This window comes from Rousettus aegyptiacus, unplaced genomic scaffold (assembly GCF_014176215.1).
Source record: "Rousettus aegyptiacus isolate mRouAeg1 unplaced genomic scaffold, mRouAeg1.p scaffold_m13_p_4, whole genome shotgun sequence".
Taxonomy (NCBI): Eukaryota; Metazoa; Chordata; class Mammalia; order Chiroptera; family Pteropodidae; genus Rousettus; species Rousettus aegyptiacus.
Genome location: NW_023416307.1, coordinates 60,729,276 through 60,745,705, shown reverse-complemented (window position 1 = coordinate 60,745,705; position 16,430 = coordinate 60,729,276). Strand labels below are relative to the sequence as shown.

General features: G+C 45.9%; 1 protein-coding gene across 7 annotated transcripts in view; it reads left to right on the top strand.

Annotated features, from left to right (window-relative positions):
• BOC (BOC cell adhesion associated, oncogene regulated) overlaps positions 1 to 16,430 on the top strand; it is a 70,535-nt gene that overhangs the window by 41,354 nt on the left and 12,751 nt on the right. For all 7 annotated transcript variants that reach the window (XM_016150687.2, XM_016150686.2, XM_016150680.2 and 4 more), the window contains 4 exons: positions 11,309 to 11,455; positions 13,221 to 13,364; positions 14,864 to 15,157; positions 15,490 to 15,762. In XM_016150687.2, coding sequence (XP_016006173.2) covers positions 11,309 to 11,455; positions 13,221 to 13,364; positions 14,864 to 15,157; positions 15,490 to 15,762 — 858 coding nt within the window. The remainder of the gene's footprint in view (positions 1 to 11,308; positions 11,456 to 13,220; positions 13,365 to 14,863; positions 15,158 to 15,489; positions 15,763 to 16,430) is intronic.

Genomic DNA, 16,430 nt, shown 5'->3' with positions numbered 1-16,430 from the left:
TGGCTGTTAGGAAGAGAGAACTAACCCTTTTCTTGTGAATTTCTTAGCTCCTGTGTACACCTATGCTCTAACTCAGAGCCTCCCAGCTGCCTTTCAGAGCAGCCCATAGCATCACTGTATTGTCATCGCTGTAATGCACAGAGCTATCCATTTATGCCTCTGTTGGTTCACTGCTGCTCATTTGTCTGGCCAGTTGCTGGTTTGCGCTGGCAGGCCGGGATGACCCTGGTTCTTACCACAATGAATTCCACGAACAGAAGCCATGTTTCTTTTTGCTGAACTCCCCCCAACTCTGATTCCCATCAGACACTTCCTTAAGGTCTTCTAGGCTCTGACCCTGATCTACATCAGGCCAGTAAGGACCACTGTAGGCATCTCTTAAAGTATTTCTAGCTTCCTCTATCCCTGTTTTAGTACATACATACATACATACGGAGAGGAAGAGAAAGAAAAAGGAAAAAAGATGGGGGAAGGAGTAGAGGGAGAGATTGATTGACTTTAAAGAATTGGCTCCCATGATTGTAGAGGCTGGTAAGTCCATAGTTCCTAGGGAAGCCAAGCAGGCTGGAGATTCATACATCCCACTTAGGAAAGAGCAAAGCATCCGTTCTCCACTGAGTTCAATATTTGGATGTTTTAGAGATTGGTGTCCTGAGAATTGGGGAGCATTTAGAATTCCCAGCAGCACAGAGAGACCTAGTCCCTGCCATTGAAAGTCTCATAGTCCAATGGAGACGATGGACTGAAGTAACATGTTAGCCATGAAGCAAGCCAAGACCATGAGTTACTTCACAGAGGTGAAAACAGATTTTAGTGGGAGTTAAAGCTAACAGTGAGCTCAGATGAAGTGATTCAGTTTGGGGGACTGGGGAAGACTCAGAGTTGAGACTTGAAGAATGTGTGGGGGACAACTTTTATCTCTAATATTTTGAGTCCTCACATGCCTTCCTCAGACCTTCAACAACTAAATTCAGCTCACAGCATTGTATACTAGACCTAAGTGCAGTATAGTTTCTGGGATGGTGCAGATACTACTAGTTTAATTTTTAGTGAGGTGATTTAATTTTTAGTGATTTCTTTGGTGAGTTCAATCAAATCCTGAATCTAGCCACCAGGTGATTATCTCTCTCTTGCTATTCATCCTGTTTCTCACTTCTACCACCTTGTTCCTCACTGTTTCTCAGGGAATTATATTTTATAATTAAGAAAGGACACCTTAGAGTGTTTTTTCTAACACCAACTCTCTCCCCAAGTCTAGTTCAGTCAGTCAGTGACTCCTTGACAAAACAGGAAGGAACCATTTATTCTAAATTGGAAAAACATTTATTGTCAGCTTGGATATCTCAGGTAATCCTGTGCAAGCCTTTTGCTTTGGGGTGAAGGGGTGGCGATGGAGGGAAGAAGTTTTGGGGGAGGAAAGAAAATGCAAGTGGCTTCCTGAGCTGCTCCAGAAGGGGAAGGGAGTCTGCAGCTGGAAGCTGGGGCTGGAGATGCCCGGCCGAGTGGGAGTCTACGTTGCCGGGAGAGACAGACAGTTCCATATGAGGGTAGTTGAAAAAGAAACACTAGCTTGAGCTCAAAATTTAGTTGCTCTGTACCATAAGTTTTGTGTGTTTTACTTTGCCACTTGGACAAGAAAATTATTGAGAGCTCAAACCCAAAAGGTGCTAAACAACTTAAAATCTAAATAGGAAATGACAAAGGTATACCTAGTAGCTTTAGGCCAACGTCACATTAACCCTTTTCTGTTCTCCACTGGATACAAGCAGAAATTAACACCTCACAAGAATTTCCCCCCATATTCTTGTGAAATTTTCAGATGACACTAGCAATGCTAATCTCATCACACCTAGAGCGAGGGCCCAGACAAATGCATGGTGTAAGCTCTGCTCAGGATATCTGGGCAGCAGATGTCTGCCCTAAACAGCCAGGGTTCCATTTCTCTATTTAGTAATGGTCAATATTTACCAAAGGAAGAGCTCAAGTCCATGGTGCATCTTCTACCAAGTACACACTTAGAACTCTTAATGCACCCCACTCTTTTTTCTCCTTAATATATTCTTTGCACACAGAACCATATGTTAAATAAAATACTAGATCCATTTTCTAAGGTAATGGGGAGGACCACCTAGTATGTTAAACATAATTATAGATTCAATACACCAGAGCACTCAAGAAGCCTTCTGCACAGGAAGATGAGAGAAGGATTATAGCAGTGCCCCCTCATCAGAGATTTTGCTTTCCATGGGTTTAGTTATCCACACTCCATTGCAGTCCAAAAATATTAAATGGACAAATTCTAGAAGTAAACAGTTCGTAAGGTTTAAGTCGCACACTGTTCTGAGTAGTGTGATGAAATCTCATGCCATCCCACTCTGCCCCGCCCTCGACATGAATCATCATCCCTTAGCCACTTAGTAGCCATCTCAGTTATCAGATCGACTGTCGCCGTATCGCAGCGCTTGTGCTCAAGTAACCCTTATTTTACCTAATAATGCCACATTCATATAACCTTTATTACAGCATATTGTCATAATCATTCTATTTTATTATTAGTTATTACTGTTCATCTCTTACTGTGCTTCATGTATAAATTCAGCTTTCATAAATACGTATGTTCAGGCACGCACCACTTAATGACAGGGCTACGGTCTGAGAAATGCCGTTAGATGGTTCCATTGTTGTTCGAACATCAGAGTGCACTTATATGAATCTAAATGATGTAGCCTACTACACACCCAGGCTATGTAGTGTAGCCTATTGCTCCTAGGCTACAAGCCTGTACCGCATGTTACTGTACAGAATGACATGAGATTAAGTCAAGCACAAGAGAAAATAATGCCATCAAGAGATGTATGAAGTTGCTGCTGGCATAATACAGCATACTGTTTATAGGAAACTTTTTAATTAATAGAAAAGAGTATACTGTAAAATAACAATAAAAAGCATAGTAAATACATAAACCAGTAACAGTTGTCTATTATCAAGTATTATGTACTGTACATAATTGTATGTGCTATATGTCTATACAACTGGCAGCACAGATTTGTTTACACCAGTGTCACCACAAACACATTCTGTGTCGTGCTTTGACATGACAGCTACAATGTCACTAGGAGACAGGAATTTTCCAGCTCCATTATAGTCTTATGAGACCTTATCACATATGCAATCCATCGTTGACTGAAACGTCATTATGCGGTACAAGACTGTATAAGAAAAAACATCGTATAGATATGGTTTGGAGCTATCTGCCATTTCAGGCATCCACTGGGCGCTAGGTTATCAGAACGTGTCCCCCATGGATAAGGGGGGACTACCATAATTAGTTTGCTTGAAATCCCTGGAATCCTTTGAAGAACATGATGTAAGATGATTCTTTTAAAATGAAAAAAGAAGAGAGCAAATGAGTCCCTTAATGCCCCTGCCCCCCTTTTTCTGTGTGTGGAAAAGTTTAAGGATTTCTACTTTAACTTTGTTTTTAGACTTTCAATCATTTTTGAAATCTGGTGATAACCCCAAAACCTATGGAATAGTGACTCTTTCCTGTTCAGATGTTTACATCTAAGATAAAAGACTGTCTCTTAATAGTGAGAAAAAAATGTAAGCAAAAAAAAAAACTTGCAGAGGAAAAAGACAGCATTTTTTTCCTATTGGGAAAATAGCGTTTAATTTTGAGTGACTATGCTTCTCTTCTACTTAAAAACATTTGAAGACTCCAGGAATCACAGAATAAGACTCACGTCGTAGCATGATAAACTTAAGCCCATCTCTGAGCCCCACCTCCCACTCTAGACCCAGCAAACTTTGCCATTTTCTCAGCTCATTCAGTACTTTCCCCTTGTTTTTTAGGAATGGTCCTTCATCTGCCTGTAGCATCTTTTTATTACCTTCCCCAGAAAGTTCCCAACTCCCTTGGGTTAATGACTTTCTTTTCAATTTTCAAGACTCAGGTATCTTCTCCTCTAGGAATCTTTTCTTGACCCTCTCAACTTTCCAAGTGTCTGGAGTAGGGTCTGGTCTTCAGCTTTCATACCATCCTGGGTTTGCTATGATATCCCTCAATAGCCCTCTCCTGCCGTGGTTTCATTGCCTGGAGGGCAGGAATGTTGCTATTCATCACTGTGACTACACTGCTCTATGCAGGGCCTGGCACACAACAGGCCTTCAGTGAATGTCTAGAAAGAGGAAGACTCCAGATAAAATGTGTTTGAAGCCTGAAAGATCAAAAAAAGCATGCAGAAGGTGAACAAAGCTTTCTTCGCCAAGACTGATACTTTAAAAGTTTTAAGGAAGTAAATAAGAAAGGATGAAGGAAGAACTCAGGACGTAAACAGGTTAAAGATACAAAGAGATTCAGGAAGAGTTTAGAGAAACTGATGGATGTGAGAAGCATAAAAGCCTCCTTAAAAGAAACTGGGATGTTCAGAGGAAGGTTTGGAACCTTTGGAAGGAGATGCCAGTAAATGTGGCTCCATGTCCTAAGACACCTCAGAGAGGACACTGTCAAAGACAGTGGGTGGATGGCATTGGTAGCCACCACTGCTTTAATAATACATAGTTCCTACTTGTGTGGGCAGAAAAGTGGGAACCCCTGTGGTCCCAGTGGCCTTGGGATGGTGCCCTGCCTCTCCCAATTCTGTTTTTAAGGGTACGCTGAAGTACTCATCTCCATTCTTCCTCTGAGTGCCTTGGCCTCCCTTTTCTCTCCTCTCTCTCTTCCTGTGCAAGCTGACTTGCTGCCAGAGACTGTGCCAGGATCCAGCTCTGGCTCTGATGAGTCCAGACCACCAGGATTCACATTAATTTTCCCATTGCTAAAGTTTATAGTTTATATTGGGTTGATCAGAGAAATATGTGTGATGTGGGTTGCTGGCAAGTAAATCTTTTTTTTCCTTCTTTCTTTCTTCAGTGTATTTTTTCAAACCATTTCATTCCTTCCTCTGGTCCAAAAGCAACTCCTCAGTCCTGCTAATCAGCCCTACCTCATAGCAGTACTGAAGCCAGATAAACGAGATGGTCTACAGACATCTTCTCTGTTCATCTGGCTGCCAGACTCAGTGGAGACATGGCTCCCATCCTTGATTGGTCTTCAAGGATTAATCACATTTCTCATTTTCTTCTTATGTCTTTTTTTAAAAAATATCTTAATTGGTTCAAGCTAAGAAATTCCTGAAGCACGAGGCCACTTTATTGCGATTTACTGACATTGCAAACTGGGTTATTTTTATTTTTCCTCCTGTTTCCTCTTACACTCCTCTCTTTATGCCCTCTCTCCTCTCCTGCCCACCTCTTGTCATGACTTTGATCTTTTGCCTCATCCCCCTGGCTATTTAATCTCTTCTCATCCTCAGCTTTCTACTACTTCTCAAATCTTGGTGCAAATCCTACCTCAACTCAAAGGAAAAGAAAGAAACACAAGATTTAACAGGTAATGTGTTTGGCATCTGCAAAGGTTTTTTCCCCCATGGAAACTTTTTATTATTATTATTATTGAAATAAAAGAGAGTTTGCTTTGTTTTCATCAGAAAGTATGTTTGAGAAATTTTATGTCATGTTTCCATGGCTGTCAGGAGAGAGTTTTGGAACCAAAATTACTTGTGCAATTGAACAGGCAGAAAAAAACCCCAAAGAGAGCAAACGTATTTATCCACTCTCCCTGCCTGCGAAGGAAGGAGCAGTACTCACTCTGCCAACTCCCTTTCTACATTTCTCTGGAGATCGAAGTGACCTGACCTAGGGTGGAATGCTGGTGGGCATGGTAGGGACTATACTTGAGGACACGACTCTTGTGAATTGTTATGTGCTGTTTTTATCAGTCTTGTCTATTAGTTTAAAGCTCCTGGTGATTAGGATCAATGTCTTTGTCTTCTTGGTGTCTTCTGCAATGCCTGGCATAATAGAGCATTCTTCAGCTACTAGCTGGCTAAAGGAATGAATCAGTGATACCTGAAGGGGTGGCATAGTGCTGAACACTGACTACAGAATACCTCGATTTTGTCCAGTTTTGTGGGCTACAGTTGGGTTTGGTTTCAGTGATCTGTGCGCCAGGGCTACAGGCTGGCAAAAGGCTTACTCACTACCCAGACTGAGCGGTTTCTGAGATGCTCGCACATCCCACAGCAAACCCCATCCACTCACCAGGCGCCAGGGATTCTGACCTAATGAAAGCACCATAAAGTTCCAGCCTTCACTCCATTTCTGTAATTGATTCACTTGCAGAGCACTTTATTTCAGAGGACTAATCTTGAGGTCATGCCAAGCCATGGTTCCTCAGGTGATTTTGTGATGGAGAGCAGTGTGGTAATTCTCTGCCCATTGGTGAAGCAGTTTGGGGCAAAAGAGAGCCTCTGCACTGCAAGAGGCCATGTAGGTTGCCAGTGCCAAGGATCCTTCATCTTCTCTGGCTCCACCTCCGAGTCCATCTGTAGTGAGCCACAGGCTCTGCCAGAAAAGGTTCTTAGGAACTTTGCTTCCCTTGTACCTTTGCCATCTTTCAAAAAAGAACTAAGATGCTGGGAAGGGCCATGGGGTCAACATGCCACTGAGGAGTGCTCCATGAGAGCAAAGTCTTTCTGTCCTTTGTAACATTAGCCATAGATGCAGCAAGCCACCAGAAGGACAAGTTGAGGCCTGGATGCCATGAGAGGTAGTGAGTAGAATTATCAGCCAGCCCAGAAACTTGCCGATGGCAGTGAGGCTACTTAGCCATCCTGACAGCATTGCCAAGGGAGCCCACTGCTGTGCCCCCACAATCTGGTGGATCCCATCCAAACCTCGGCAGATGAGTGCAGACTTGTCTTATGATTCCTGAGAACAGACAGGAGGGGAGGACAGGACTGTCTATACGTGAGAAATGCCTGGATGGGTAGAAAGCCAATTTTTTTTAAGCATTCAGCTGAGCTCATGGAGATGGAGATGGGGATGTGGTAACTCAATGCAGCCTCCAGCCAAACGTGCTGTCTTACTTAAACACAATTAAACTTTGATTTACAACCTAAGTGAGGACTCAGGAGAAGAGGTTGGATGAGAAAACGCCTTGAATGTGATTAAATTTATGGATTACACTGGGGGGCATTCTGCTAAGGCACAATGCACCCCGTAACTGGATATGTAAATTCTATGGAAATCGGGGGAATGGGCCTATAATTAAGATTTCACAATCTTATATTAAGAGAATGGAGAAACATATACCAAAGTTTATAATTTAGTTCATAGCTCTACTGAGCCTTTTATTAAATAAAGAAAGGATTGAGGGTAGAAGGTGGTAAGAAATTCAAAAGGGGCTCAAGAAAAAACTTGCCAATTTGTAGTTTTACATGTGATCTTGGTGATGGCAGCAACACTCACAGACTTATAAATGCCTTTTACTTGCCTTTTTCCCCATCTGGCCAAGAAGGTAGGTGCCTGATCGATCTTATAAAAGTAAAGAGGAAACACAGAACACATCACATGATTTGCATCTGAACAAATCCCTGTATACTATGTATCCAAAGTCCTATGGAAATGATATATCAGAAGATATGTGTTCTCTTGAGAAACTGAGCCGGGTTCTGTTTTGAGCCCGAACTATTACGGGCTTTCTTAGGAAGCACAAAGTACATTGAGAAGAAACTTGAGTAAACTCCAAGATGGCGCCAGTGAGCAGGGCTTTTGACCCGCCAACAGCTGAGAATCAAGAGCGAGCCTATTGGGATTTGATTAGTAGGGACAAGTTAATAAAATAACTGGAAGAATACACAAAGAGAGGGTGTAAGAGGGGTCTGAGAGAAGGTAAGAGGATTAAAGCTGCAAAAACATTCTGCTAATGGATTTCTCAAACACACCAGCCAACAGGCCAGGGCAGGTGTCCTGTCTAACCATTTCCCCATGAAACCTGATCCATCATTCTACATCGAGGCCTGCTAACCCCATTTGTTACTGAAGGGCCCGCCCCTGATTCCCATTGAGGCTCCCTGAGCAGCCCAGGAACTGGCCAGGAAACCGCCTTTGCAGACAAAGAGGCCTGGGAACAGGCTGGTTTCCTTCACATGCAGCCAACTGAATCTCTCTGCATCTGCCTCTCCTGACGGCTGATGAGGCTGTTATTGATCATGAAGTCTCCACCCCTCCCTGGCCTCCTTCCTGCCTAAAAACAGTAGAAAAGGGGATACTCTGATTTTCAAATCACTTCATTACTCTGCCTTTGATCCCTTAGTGAAACTCAACTTTTGCTCCAGCAGCCAAATTGGGAGTGTTTGTCTAGCGAAGCGAAAGCTAAGGCTTAAGCTTAGGCGACACAAGAAGGGGACAGGGCCAAGGACCAAACTGCTGATTATTTGTTTTAAAGCCAGGAAGGCTCGCCCGCCAGTCGGCCCTGATGGGGAGCTGGGTGCCCAGCTGGGGCGTCCTTGGTCCTGCCTGCCTGGGCTGTTGTGCACATGTTGGCATCACAACAGAGGAGAGGAGCTGTCTGGGCACATGGCTGACTGGTGCCCAGCTTTGTGCCTCCTCTACTACACAGCCTTCTGTGTCTAGCCCAGCAGTTGTCAGTGCAGAAGGAGCCATTAAGGGCTTACGGGGCGGTGGGGGGGGGGGTGGCAGGGGCGGGCGGTGCGGACACGGTGTTTCTAGTATTGGATGGGTAAGGTGGGTGCCTGGAGGACTGCATGCTCCCTGCCTGGATAAGTCTCAGTTACTACGGGGCAGGAGCTGAGGGCCGTTAACATAGAGGTGGAATTCTGATGCCAAAGTCCTTCTGGTTGCCCATATCTCTCTTGCAAAATGTGCTGTTAGGTTTAAATGTATTCTTGCTTGCGGCAAATTTCCTTGGAATGAGGTAAAGAAAAGGGGAAAGGTGGAAAAAAAAAACTCAAGGTAGAGTACTTTTAGATTCATTGTACCATTGAAGAGAGTGCTTTTCAGTGATGGAGGAATTTTCCAGATGCCCTTGAGCTTTACGCAGAGCCTCCTGACTTGGCAGGTACAGTGTGCACTGTGCTGAGGAGATTAAAGCCTTCACGCTGTTTAAGTGAATTGCTTTTGAAAGCAGTTAGCAATATTTAGCTACATATTTAGCATAGGCAATCCACCCTTTCCCACAGTCCATATCTTTCTCCTCCCTGAGAGAAAATGCATGTCATGATTTGGCTGAGAGGCTCCCCCAGGACCAGGCTGTATAATTTGTGGAGCCCAGTACAAAATGAACATGCAGGGTTCATATGTTAAGAATTTCATGATGGTGACAACAAAAAAAAAAAGCCCGAAGGAATCCATCCATGAGAGATCTCACACTGACCCACAGGCACCACTTGGTCAGCCTGGAAAGTGAAATGGGGCAATAAAAATGAATTGGGTAATCAATTTGTCATTCTTGCCACACCACTCCATGAACAGCATGTATTTCTTCCTCCATATTTATTAAACCTATTTTACCTTTTTCCTATGACTCTGAAAGTAACATTCTCAAAACATTGTATTTTCAAAATAGCCACACTTAGATAAAAGGTGTGAAGAAAATTTATTGTGCTAGGCCCTTATCCTTGAGATCATGATGTAGACCAAACTCAACTAGGAAATTTGAGTTAATGGGCAACATAACTGGGCATCTTGTACCTGACTGAGGGGCCCAGCTCCAAGACATTCAGCTGTTCAACATTTACTGAGCCTTTACTTGGGCCAGGCCCTGGGTAAGGTTTAGAAAACATAGATATGAAGGAGATTTGGTCCCTTCCCCTAAAAAGTTCACAGTCTGATATTGTAATCAAAGGGACAATGATCCCTTCATAGAAACAAAAGGGCTCTTCTGCTTGGCTTGACTGAGAGCTTCTGGAAAGACCATTAAGTGAGAACCTCATGACCTCACTGAGTGCCTCCTTCACCAGGCTCTTCCTTTGGTGACAGTAGTTTGTTTTTGGTAATTATCTCTTCTGTGAGAAACCTGACCCCCTACCCACCCCCGCTCTTGTTGCCTTCTCTGGGTCTCCAGTGGAAATAACACAGGCAGGTGGGGTCTTGCAGTGGAATCACAAGCTCTGATGGTATCAGTTCTTAGTTGCTGAGCAAAATTTGGTGCGGTCAGCATTCAGTGAGATTGCCTCCAGGGTATTTTCTAAGTACCTTTATGAAGAGAGTGGGTAAATATTTTCATCTCCCTTATCTTACTTTCCATTAGTTTTATTTCCTCTTAAGTTAAATTCAGCTGTAATTCTTGAACCAAATTTGGAATATCATTTTGTCACACAAATGGCCCATTTTGTTCAGCAAGATCAGTGGTTTGGCTCCTACAAAGGGAGTTTTGTTGTTTGGACTGTTGGATTGTTTGGGAAACATCCTGCTTTCATTCCAGATGGATCTCCGTCCTCTCCCAGTTTAGATCCCAGTCTTCCTGACACCACGCCAAGCCTGGAAATATGGCCACCATGCTTCCAGAGACCCTCAGCTCCTCCATTATCCACTGCCATTAAACCACACCAGGGAGATCCCTCTTTGCCTTAGAAAACCCTTATGGCGTCTGCAGATTCCCACTCCAGCCCTGAGAAAGGATTATCCATGACGTGGAGTATAGCTCCTGGGTAGCAGGAATCAGCCTTCTGGTAATAACCATGGTTGGCAATTGAGTGGAATCTTGGGCCTCTCACGTTTCACTGTGGATGCCTAAAAAGAACCAAGGGAGGCTGTTCTTGACTGAACTAGAGAAAAGACATCAGCATTCTTTTTCATTGTTTTCTTCAGTTTCCATTAGTTGAGCAGTGCCAGGAAATTTACACTTTGACCATGACCTGTTTTCAGCCAGGTACAGTAGGGCCAATGGGCCTAGTCGACTAACTCCCATGTCTCAGTGAAATCAGGAGTCCCCAATCCCCAGGCCAAAGACCTGGTCCGTGGCCTGATAGGAACCAGGCCACACAGCAGAAGATGAGTGGTGGGTGAGTGAGCAAAGCTTCATCTGTATTTGCAGCCGCTTCCCCGTGCTAGCATCACCTCCTCAGCTCCACCTCAGATCATCAGGCATTAGATTCTCATAGGAGCACTGGTCCCTGGTGCCAAAAAGGTTGGGGACCACTGCTCTACATCCACCCCTTCCCCCACAGCTTACATATTCCAAGTTGAACTCCCATGCAGTGATAAAGGTCACACATTCCATTTTATACACTCTCATAGATGACAAAGGCTAGAAGAAGGACTCAGAGCACCCCCACAGAGCCCCCAGTATGTGAGGTTCTGCAGCCACTTACTATGACTAAAGACACCCAAGACACAAGCCACCCGGAAACACTGCATGTCTTCCCCATTGAGGCCCAACCAGCACCTTCCCTTCTCTCTACAGATCTCCAGGACTTCAAGTTAGATGTGCAGCATGTGATTGAAGTAGATGAGGGAAACACAGCAGTCATTGCCTGCCACCTTCCTGAGAGTCACCCAAAAGCCCAGGTCCGATACAGTGTCAAACAAGAGTGGCTGGAGGCATCCAGAGGTGAGTGAGCAAGCAGGAGCCCAAGGCCAAGGCCAGGAGGGAAACCAGCTGCCTCCAAGCACTGCTTCCCAAACCCCCATCAACTTCTGACAGCCCCCTCTTCATGTTGATTAGCTGTCTATGACCTTGGTATTTAGCCCATAGGATTCTAAAGGGATTATTATGGAGGTCTTCTGCCCTGTCATGAGGAATTTCTTCATCTTTTGAGGCCCTGGAAGATGTTGCTGAGCTGCCTCCATTTGATCAGGCCTCTCAGCACAGGGTTCCAGATCCTCTTCGCTTGTGAGCTCCTGGCCCTGAGGCACACACAGGACAGCTGTCTGACGAACCCAGCCATTCCTGCAGCTGGGGGGTTCCCTGGTGGGAGGTGGAGCTCATCCCCACACAGCAGAGCATCCTTTTTAATGGCAGTTGAGTTTCTCCCTCTCTCCATTTTCCTGATAATGCAGCTATCTCAGCCATCACAGCTTCCTGCTCAGGCCACAGTGGACATGACAGCTGGTCCAGGAGAGGCCAAGCTTTGGTCCACAGAGTTCCAGCAGAAAGAGGGGATGTCTCTCGAGACAGCTTCATCCACGACTGACCCTGCACTCAAGCCTATGTAGACCCTACCTGACTGGACCTCACAGCTCAAAATGTTACCTTTTACAATATCCTATAGATTTAAAAATATTTTTATTTGCTTTTTCTGGTTATGAAAGAAATATGTGATCATATAGAAAATACAGAAAAGTATTTTTCGAAAGGGTAAAAACCCTAATCCCACCCCTCAGAAGTAAGTGGAAACTGAGAGAAGAGCATTGATCCCTACTATCCCAAGTAGAAGTCTGCCAGTATCTTCCAGAGGAGACTTGCCCATCCCACAAGGGTCAATGGCTTTTCCCATTCCATCTGGCATTTAACTAAGCTGCTCAAACCTAGGGCAGCCCAGTAGCAGGCAGGCACCAGGCTCAGTGCGCCCAGAATAGGGGGGGACACCATGACTCCCAAGGCAGGCTACTAGGAAGTTCAGTTACTGGGGTGTCCAGCAGCTGTGAATCTGTCTCCTATTGAAAGAAGTTGAACACAACCCTGGGGCACCAACCTCCTGGCACCCCTGGTCCAGGAGCAGATACGGTCTAGCAGGCCAGTGATGAAGAGGGATTCAGTGGCATCCATGGGGAGGCCGGTGATTGGGGGTTAGAACATTCCTGCCTGGTTGCAGAAATTTAGTAGGGAGGTGGCTCAAAGCTGTGCCCATGACAGAGACCGATCAGAAGTTCTAAAGTCAAATTTCCTCTCTCCTGGTGGCTTGTGTGAAAGATTATCTCATCCCCCATGTATGCAGCACAGGTCCTCAGTCCTTACAGTGGCTCAGAGGCAGCACAGGTTATCGAGTTGTGCAAACTTAATTACCTTGTCCAAGATCACACTGTTAGTACAGGGCAGATCCATAGCTTGAGTCCAGATCCGACTGATCCCAAATCCTTCTGTCTTTCCCACCTTACCCAGCTCCCTCGAAAGTATAAGATGCTTTTCCACAGATCTATGTACTAATAAGATGGGGTTAGTCAGCCAGGTGGTTTGTTAGCTGGTCCATTAGTTTTATTCCCTGGCACTTCTGTCCCTCTGGAGAGAACAGCATTTTTGGTTTGGGCTTATTGGGACTCAGGTGAGCAGCCCCTGGCTCCTGCCCTGCCTGCCCCTGCTACCTTTGTGGGAGCTGTCAGGTACAGTACTGTAGGCCCAAACTCATCCCATGTTCCCCTCCTGTCCCTTTCTTCAGATAACTACCTGATCATGCCATCAGGAAACCTCCAGATTGTGAACGCCAGCCAGGAGGACGAGGGGATGTACAAATGTGCCGCCTACAACCCAGTGACCCAGGAAGTGAAAACCTCGGGCTCCAGTGATCGGCTGCGCGTGCGCCGTAAGGGGCACGGGCTCCCTGATGGAGGGGGCGGGGCCTAAGGGGTGCCACATCCCGCAGTTTTTCTCCAAGGTTGAAGTGAGGGTTGCTGGGCTCAGGCCAATAGGACATTGAGGACTCAAGATTCATATGGGGCTGGTTCTTCTCCAACCAATCCAAGTGCCAGCCCCTCACAGCCCTCCAGCCTGACTCAAGCAGGTGGCTGTGCTTCCTAGTCACATCAGAGCACTGTGGGGGACATCCTCTTCCTCTTGCCTGTTCAGAGCTTTCCTTCACTGTGTTACTTTCAGAGTGGGGTATCAGTTGGAATACGTGGCACTAAGCCCCTGACAATATGTGCACAGAAAAAGATGATGGTGCATTGGTGCCTAGATGAGGCCACCAGGCCTGCCTTTCATGACGCCAGGCTGTGTCCACACTGTCTGCACTGCTGAAGGATGCCTGGCACCTCCCTCTGATAAAAATGCATGGAGGCCCACACACTCCCCTGTTTACGTGAAAACAGCAGCTACCTTTGCTGAGCACCTCCCATGTGCCAGACAGTTTTCTGGGCTGCCCGCTTGTCCAGTGAAATGACATCTTCCTGGAGTTAGGTTTTAGAGTTGGCACCAGAGGTGTATTTACCATAAAGTTAATGAAGGAAAACTCACTCACCTAATTTCGTACCTGTAATTTTGTGGGTATTTTTTCTTAAAGAAGACCTCCCGAGTTATATGACTTACAGGTTCTTATAAAACCTTATCTGTCCCTGGTTGGCACATGAAGCAAGATCACACATAGTCAATAGGTTCTTTGAAGGTCTCTGAGGAAGGGGGCACGTGGAGAGCAGCATGCCATTCAATAAATTCTATGTGGTCTCTCCCCCAGCATTGAAAAAAGATGGCTGTTTCCTCAGCTGAGCACCCAGTGAAGTAGTTGCTTTGCTTTGGAGGACCTCACAGTTTGAGAAATGCACATCTTTAAACCAGAGGTTTAAACCATAGGTCCTGCTCAGCTCAGCAAGACATTTACTGTGAGATGCTTATGCAGTGGGAGACACCTGGGTACTGAGACCCATGGGTGGGGTTTGGGGGACACTGTGGATTCTTGTATCCCATCTCATCCTTGGTCTTAGACTTCATTTACTAAACTCGAGTGAGGAAAATCACCTCTACCACGTAAGTTGTTTCTCTGTGCACCCCCTCATCTTTCTCTCTTGGCCAGCACACATTGTTACCCATACATATGCTGTGTCCAGGATGCTATTCCACTGCTGTCTCATTTCTTAACATAACAGCTCCCTGCAGGAGATCCTTGTCTCCCATAAGGAAACCAAGGCCCAAGGGGAGTTAAGTAACTTACCCCACTTATCATAGGTCATAAACTCCTGAAGGCTGTTTCATTACAAATCCATGCCTGTTGGGCCTGCCTCCTGAGGCCAGGCCACCTGAGGTGGGACGGAGGGGAATCTCTGCACCAAGTCCTTGTCTCATACTTTGTCCTTCTCCTCACCCCCGCAGGCTCCACCGCCGAGGCTGCCCGCATCATCTACCCCCCAGAGGCTCAGACCATCATTGTTACCAAAGGCCAGAGTCTCATTTTGGAGTGTGTGGCCAGTGGGATCCCACCCCCACGGGTTACCTGGGCCAAGGATGGGTCCAGTGTCGCCGGCTACAATAAGACACGCTTCCTGCTGAGCAACCTCCTCATTGACACCACCAGTGAGGAGGACTCGGGGACATACCGCTGCATGGCTGACAATGGGGTAGGAGAGCCTGGGGCAGCAGTCATCCTCTACAACGTCCAGGTGTTCGGTGAGTGTCTTCTGCGTACCTTCTCCTCCTATGCCTTCTCTTTGGCCTGCGTAGCCTTTCTAGAATCTCAAAACCGCAGATCCATAAAGGGTCACATGTCTTATAAGTGGTCACATGACAAGTGAGTGATGGAGGAGTACTGAGAGAGGCAGAGACCCACGGATCCCAGGGACTAGGGTGTAAGGGCCTGGCAGTTCTCTTTATGGCCTTTCCTGGCATGACTCTGATGGAAGAGACTTGGGACCTTTCCTAACTGCAGCCCCCTCCCCAGCCTGTCTGGCCCTGGACAGGAAGATTTAGCCTCTCTAATCCCTGCTCTGGTTTCTCGGCAGAACCCCCCGAAGTCACTGTGGAGCTGTCCCAGCTGCTCATCCCGTGGGGCCAAAGTGCCAAGCTCACCTGTGAGGTGCGCGGGAACCCCCCACCCTCCGTGCTGTGGCTGAGGAATGCTGTGCCCCTCACCTCCAGCCAGCGCCTCCGACTGTCCCGTAGGGCCCTGCGGGTGGTCAGTGTGGGGCCTGAAGATGAAGGCGTCTACCAGTGTATGGCTGAGAATGAAGTTGGGAGCGCCCATGCAGTGGTCCAGCTGAGGACCGCCAGGCCAGGCAAGTGCAGCCCAAGGGCTGAGACTCCAGCTGTGTATTCTCAAATGAAATAAAAAACAGAACCCCAATATAGAAAATAGATAAATGTGGCTTTTAGTTGTAAGTTCAAATTTACGTGAACTTACTAAAAAATTGAAAGTGCAGATTTTCACTGTTGAAAATGAACCATTTAACTTTTATTTTAAAAACTCATTTTAATTATTTTGCAGAATCTGGGTTCACAGGGTTCCATGGAACCCAGTCTGACAGCCACTGCTCTAGAGTAAAGAAAAGCAAGTGTGTCCTTCTCGGCTTGCTTCATTTTCATTGACGCTCATACCAATTTAGCAGTTATGGTGTGCTCAGCACTGGGCTAGGTAACATGGGAGATGCCAAGGAACATAACAGAGACCCTACCCTCAAGAATTTTCTCATGGAGGAGATAAAGTTTTTCAAGGAAATAAACAGAAAAATACAATGACAAATAATGAAATGCTGAATCAGATGCCAACCTCCTGTGGTGCAGGGGGTCAGGTATAGGAAAAATTAGTATTACTTGACAGAGTCCGTGGTGGCTTCCTGGAGGAAGCACTGCCTCTCCTGTCCTCTCAGGTTCTCAGAGGACATTTACCATTGGCTTCACGGCTCGCATTTCTCAGTCAATGCAGTGGAGCAGGAAAAGGCCCGTG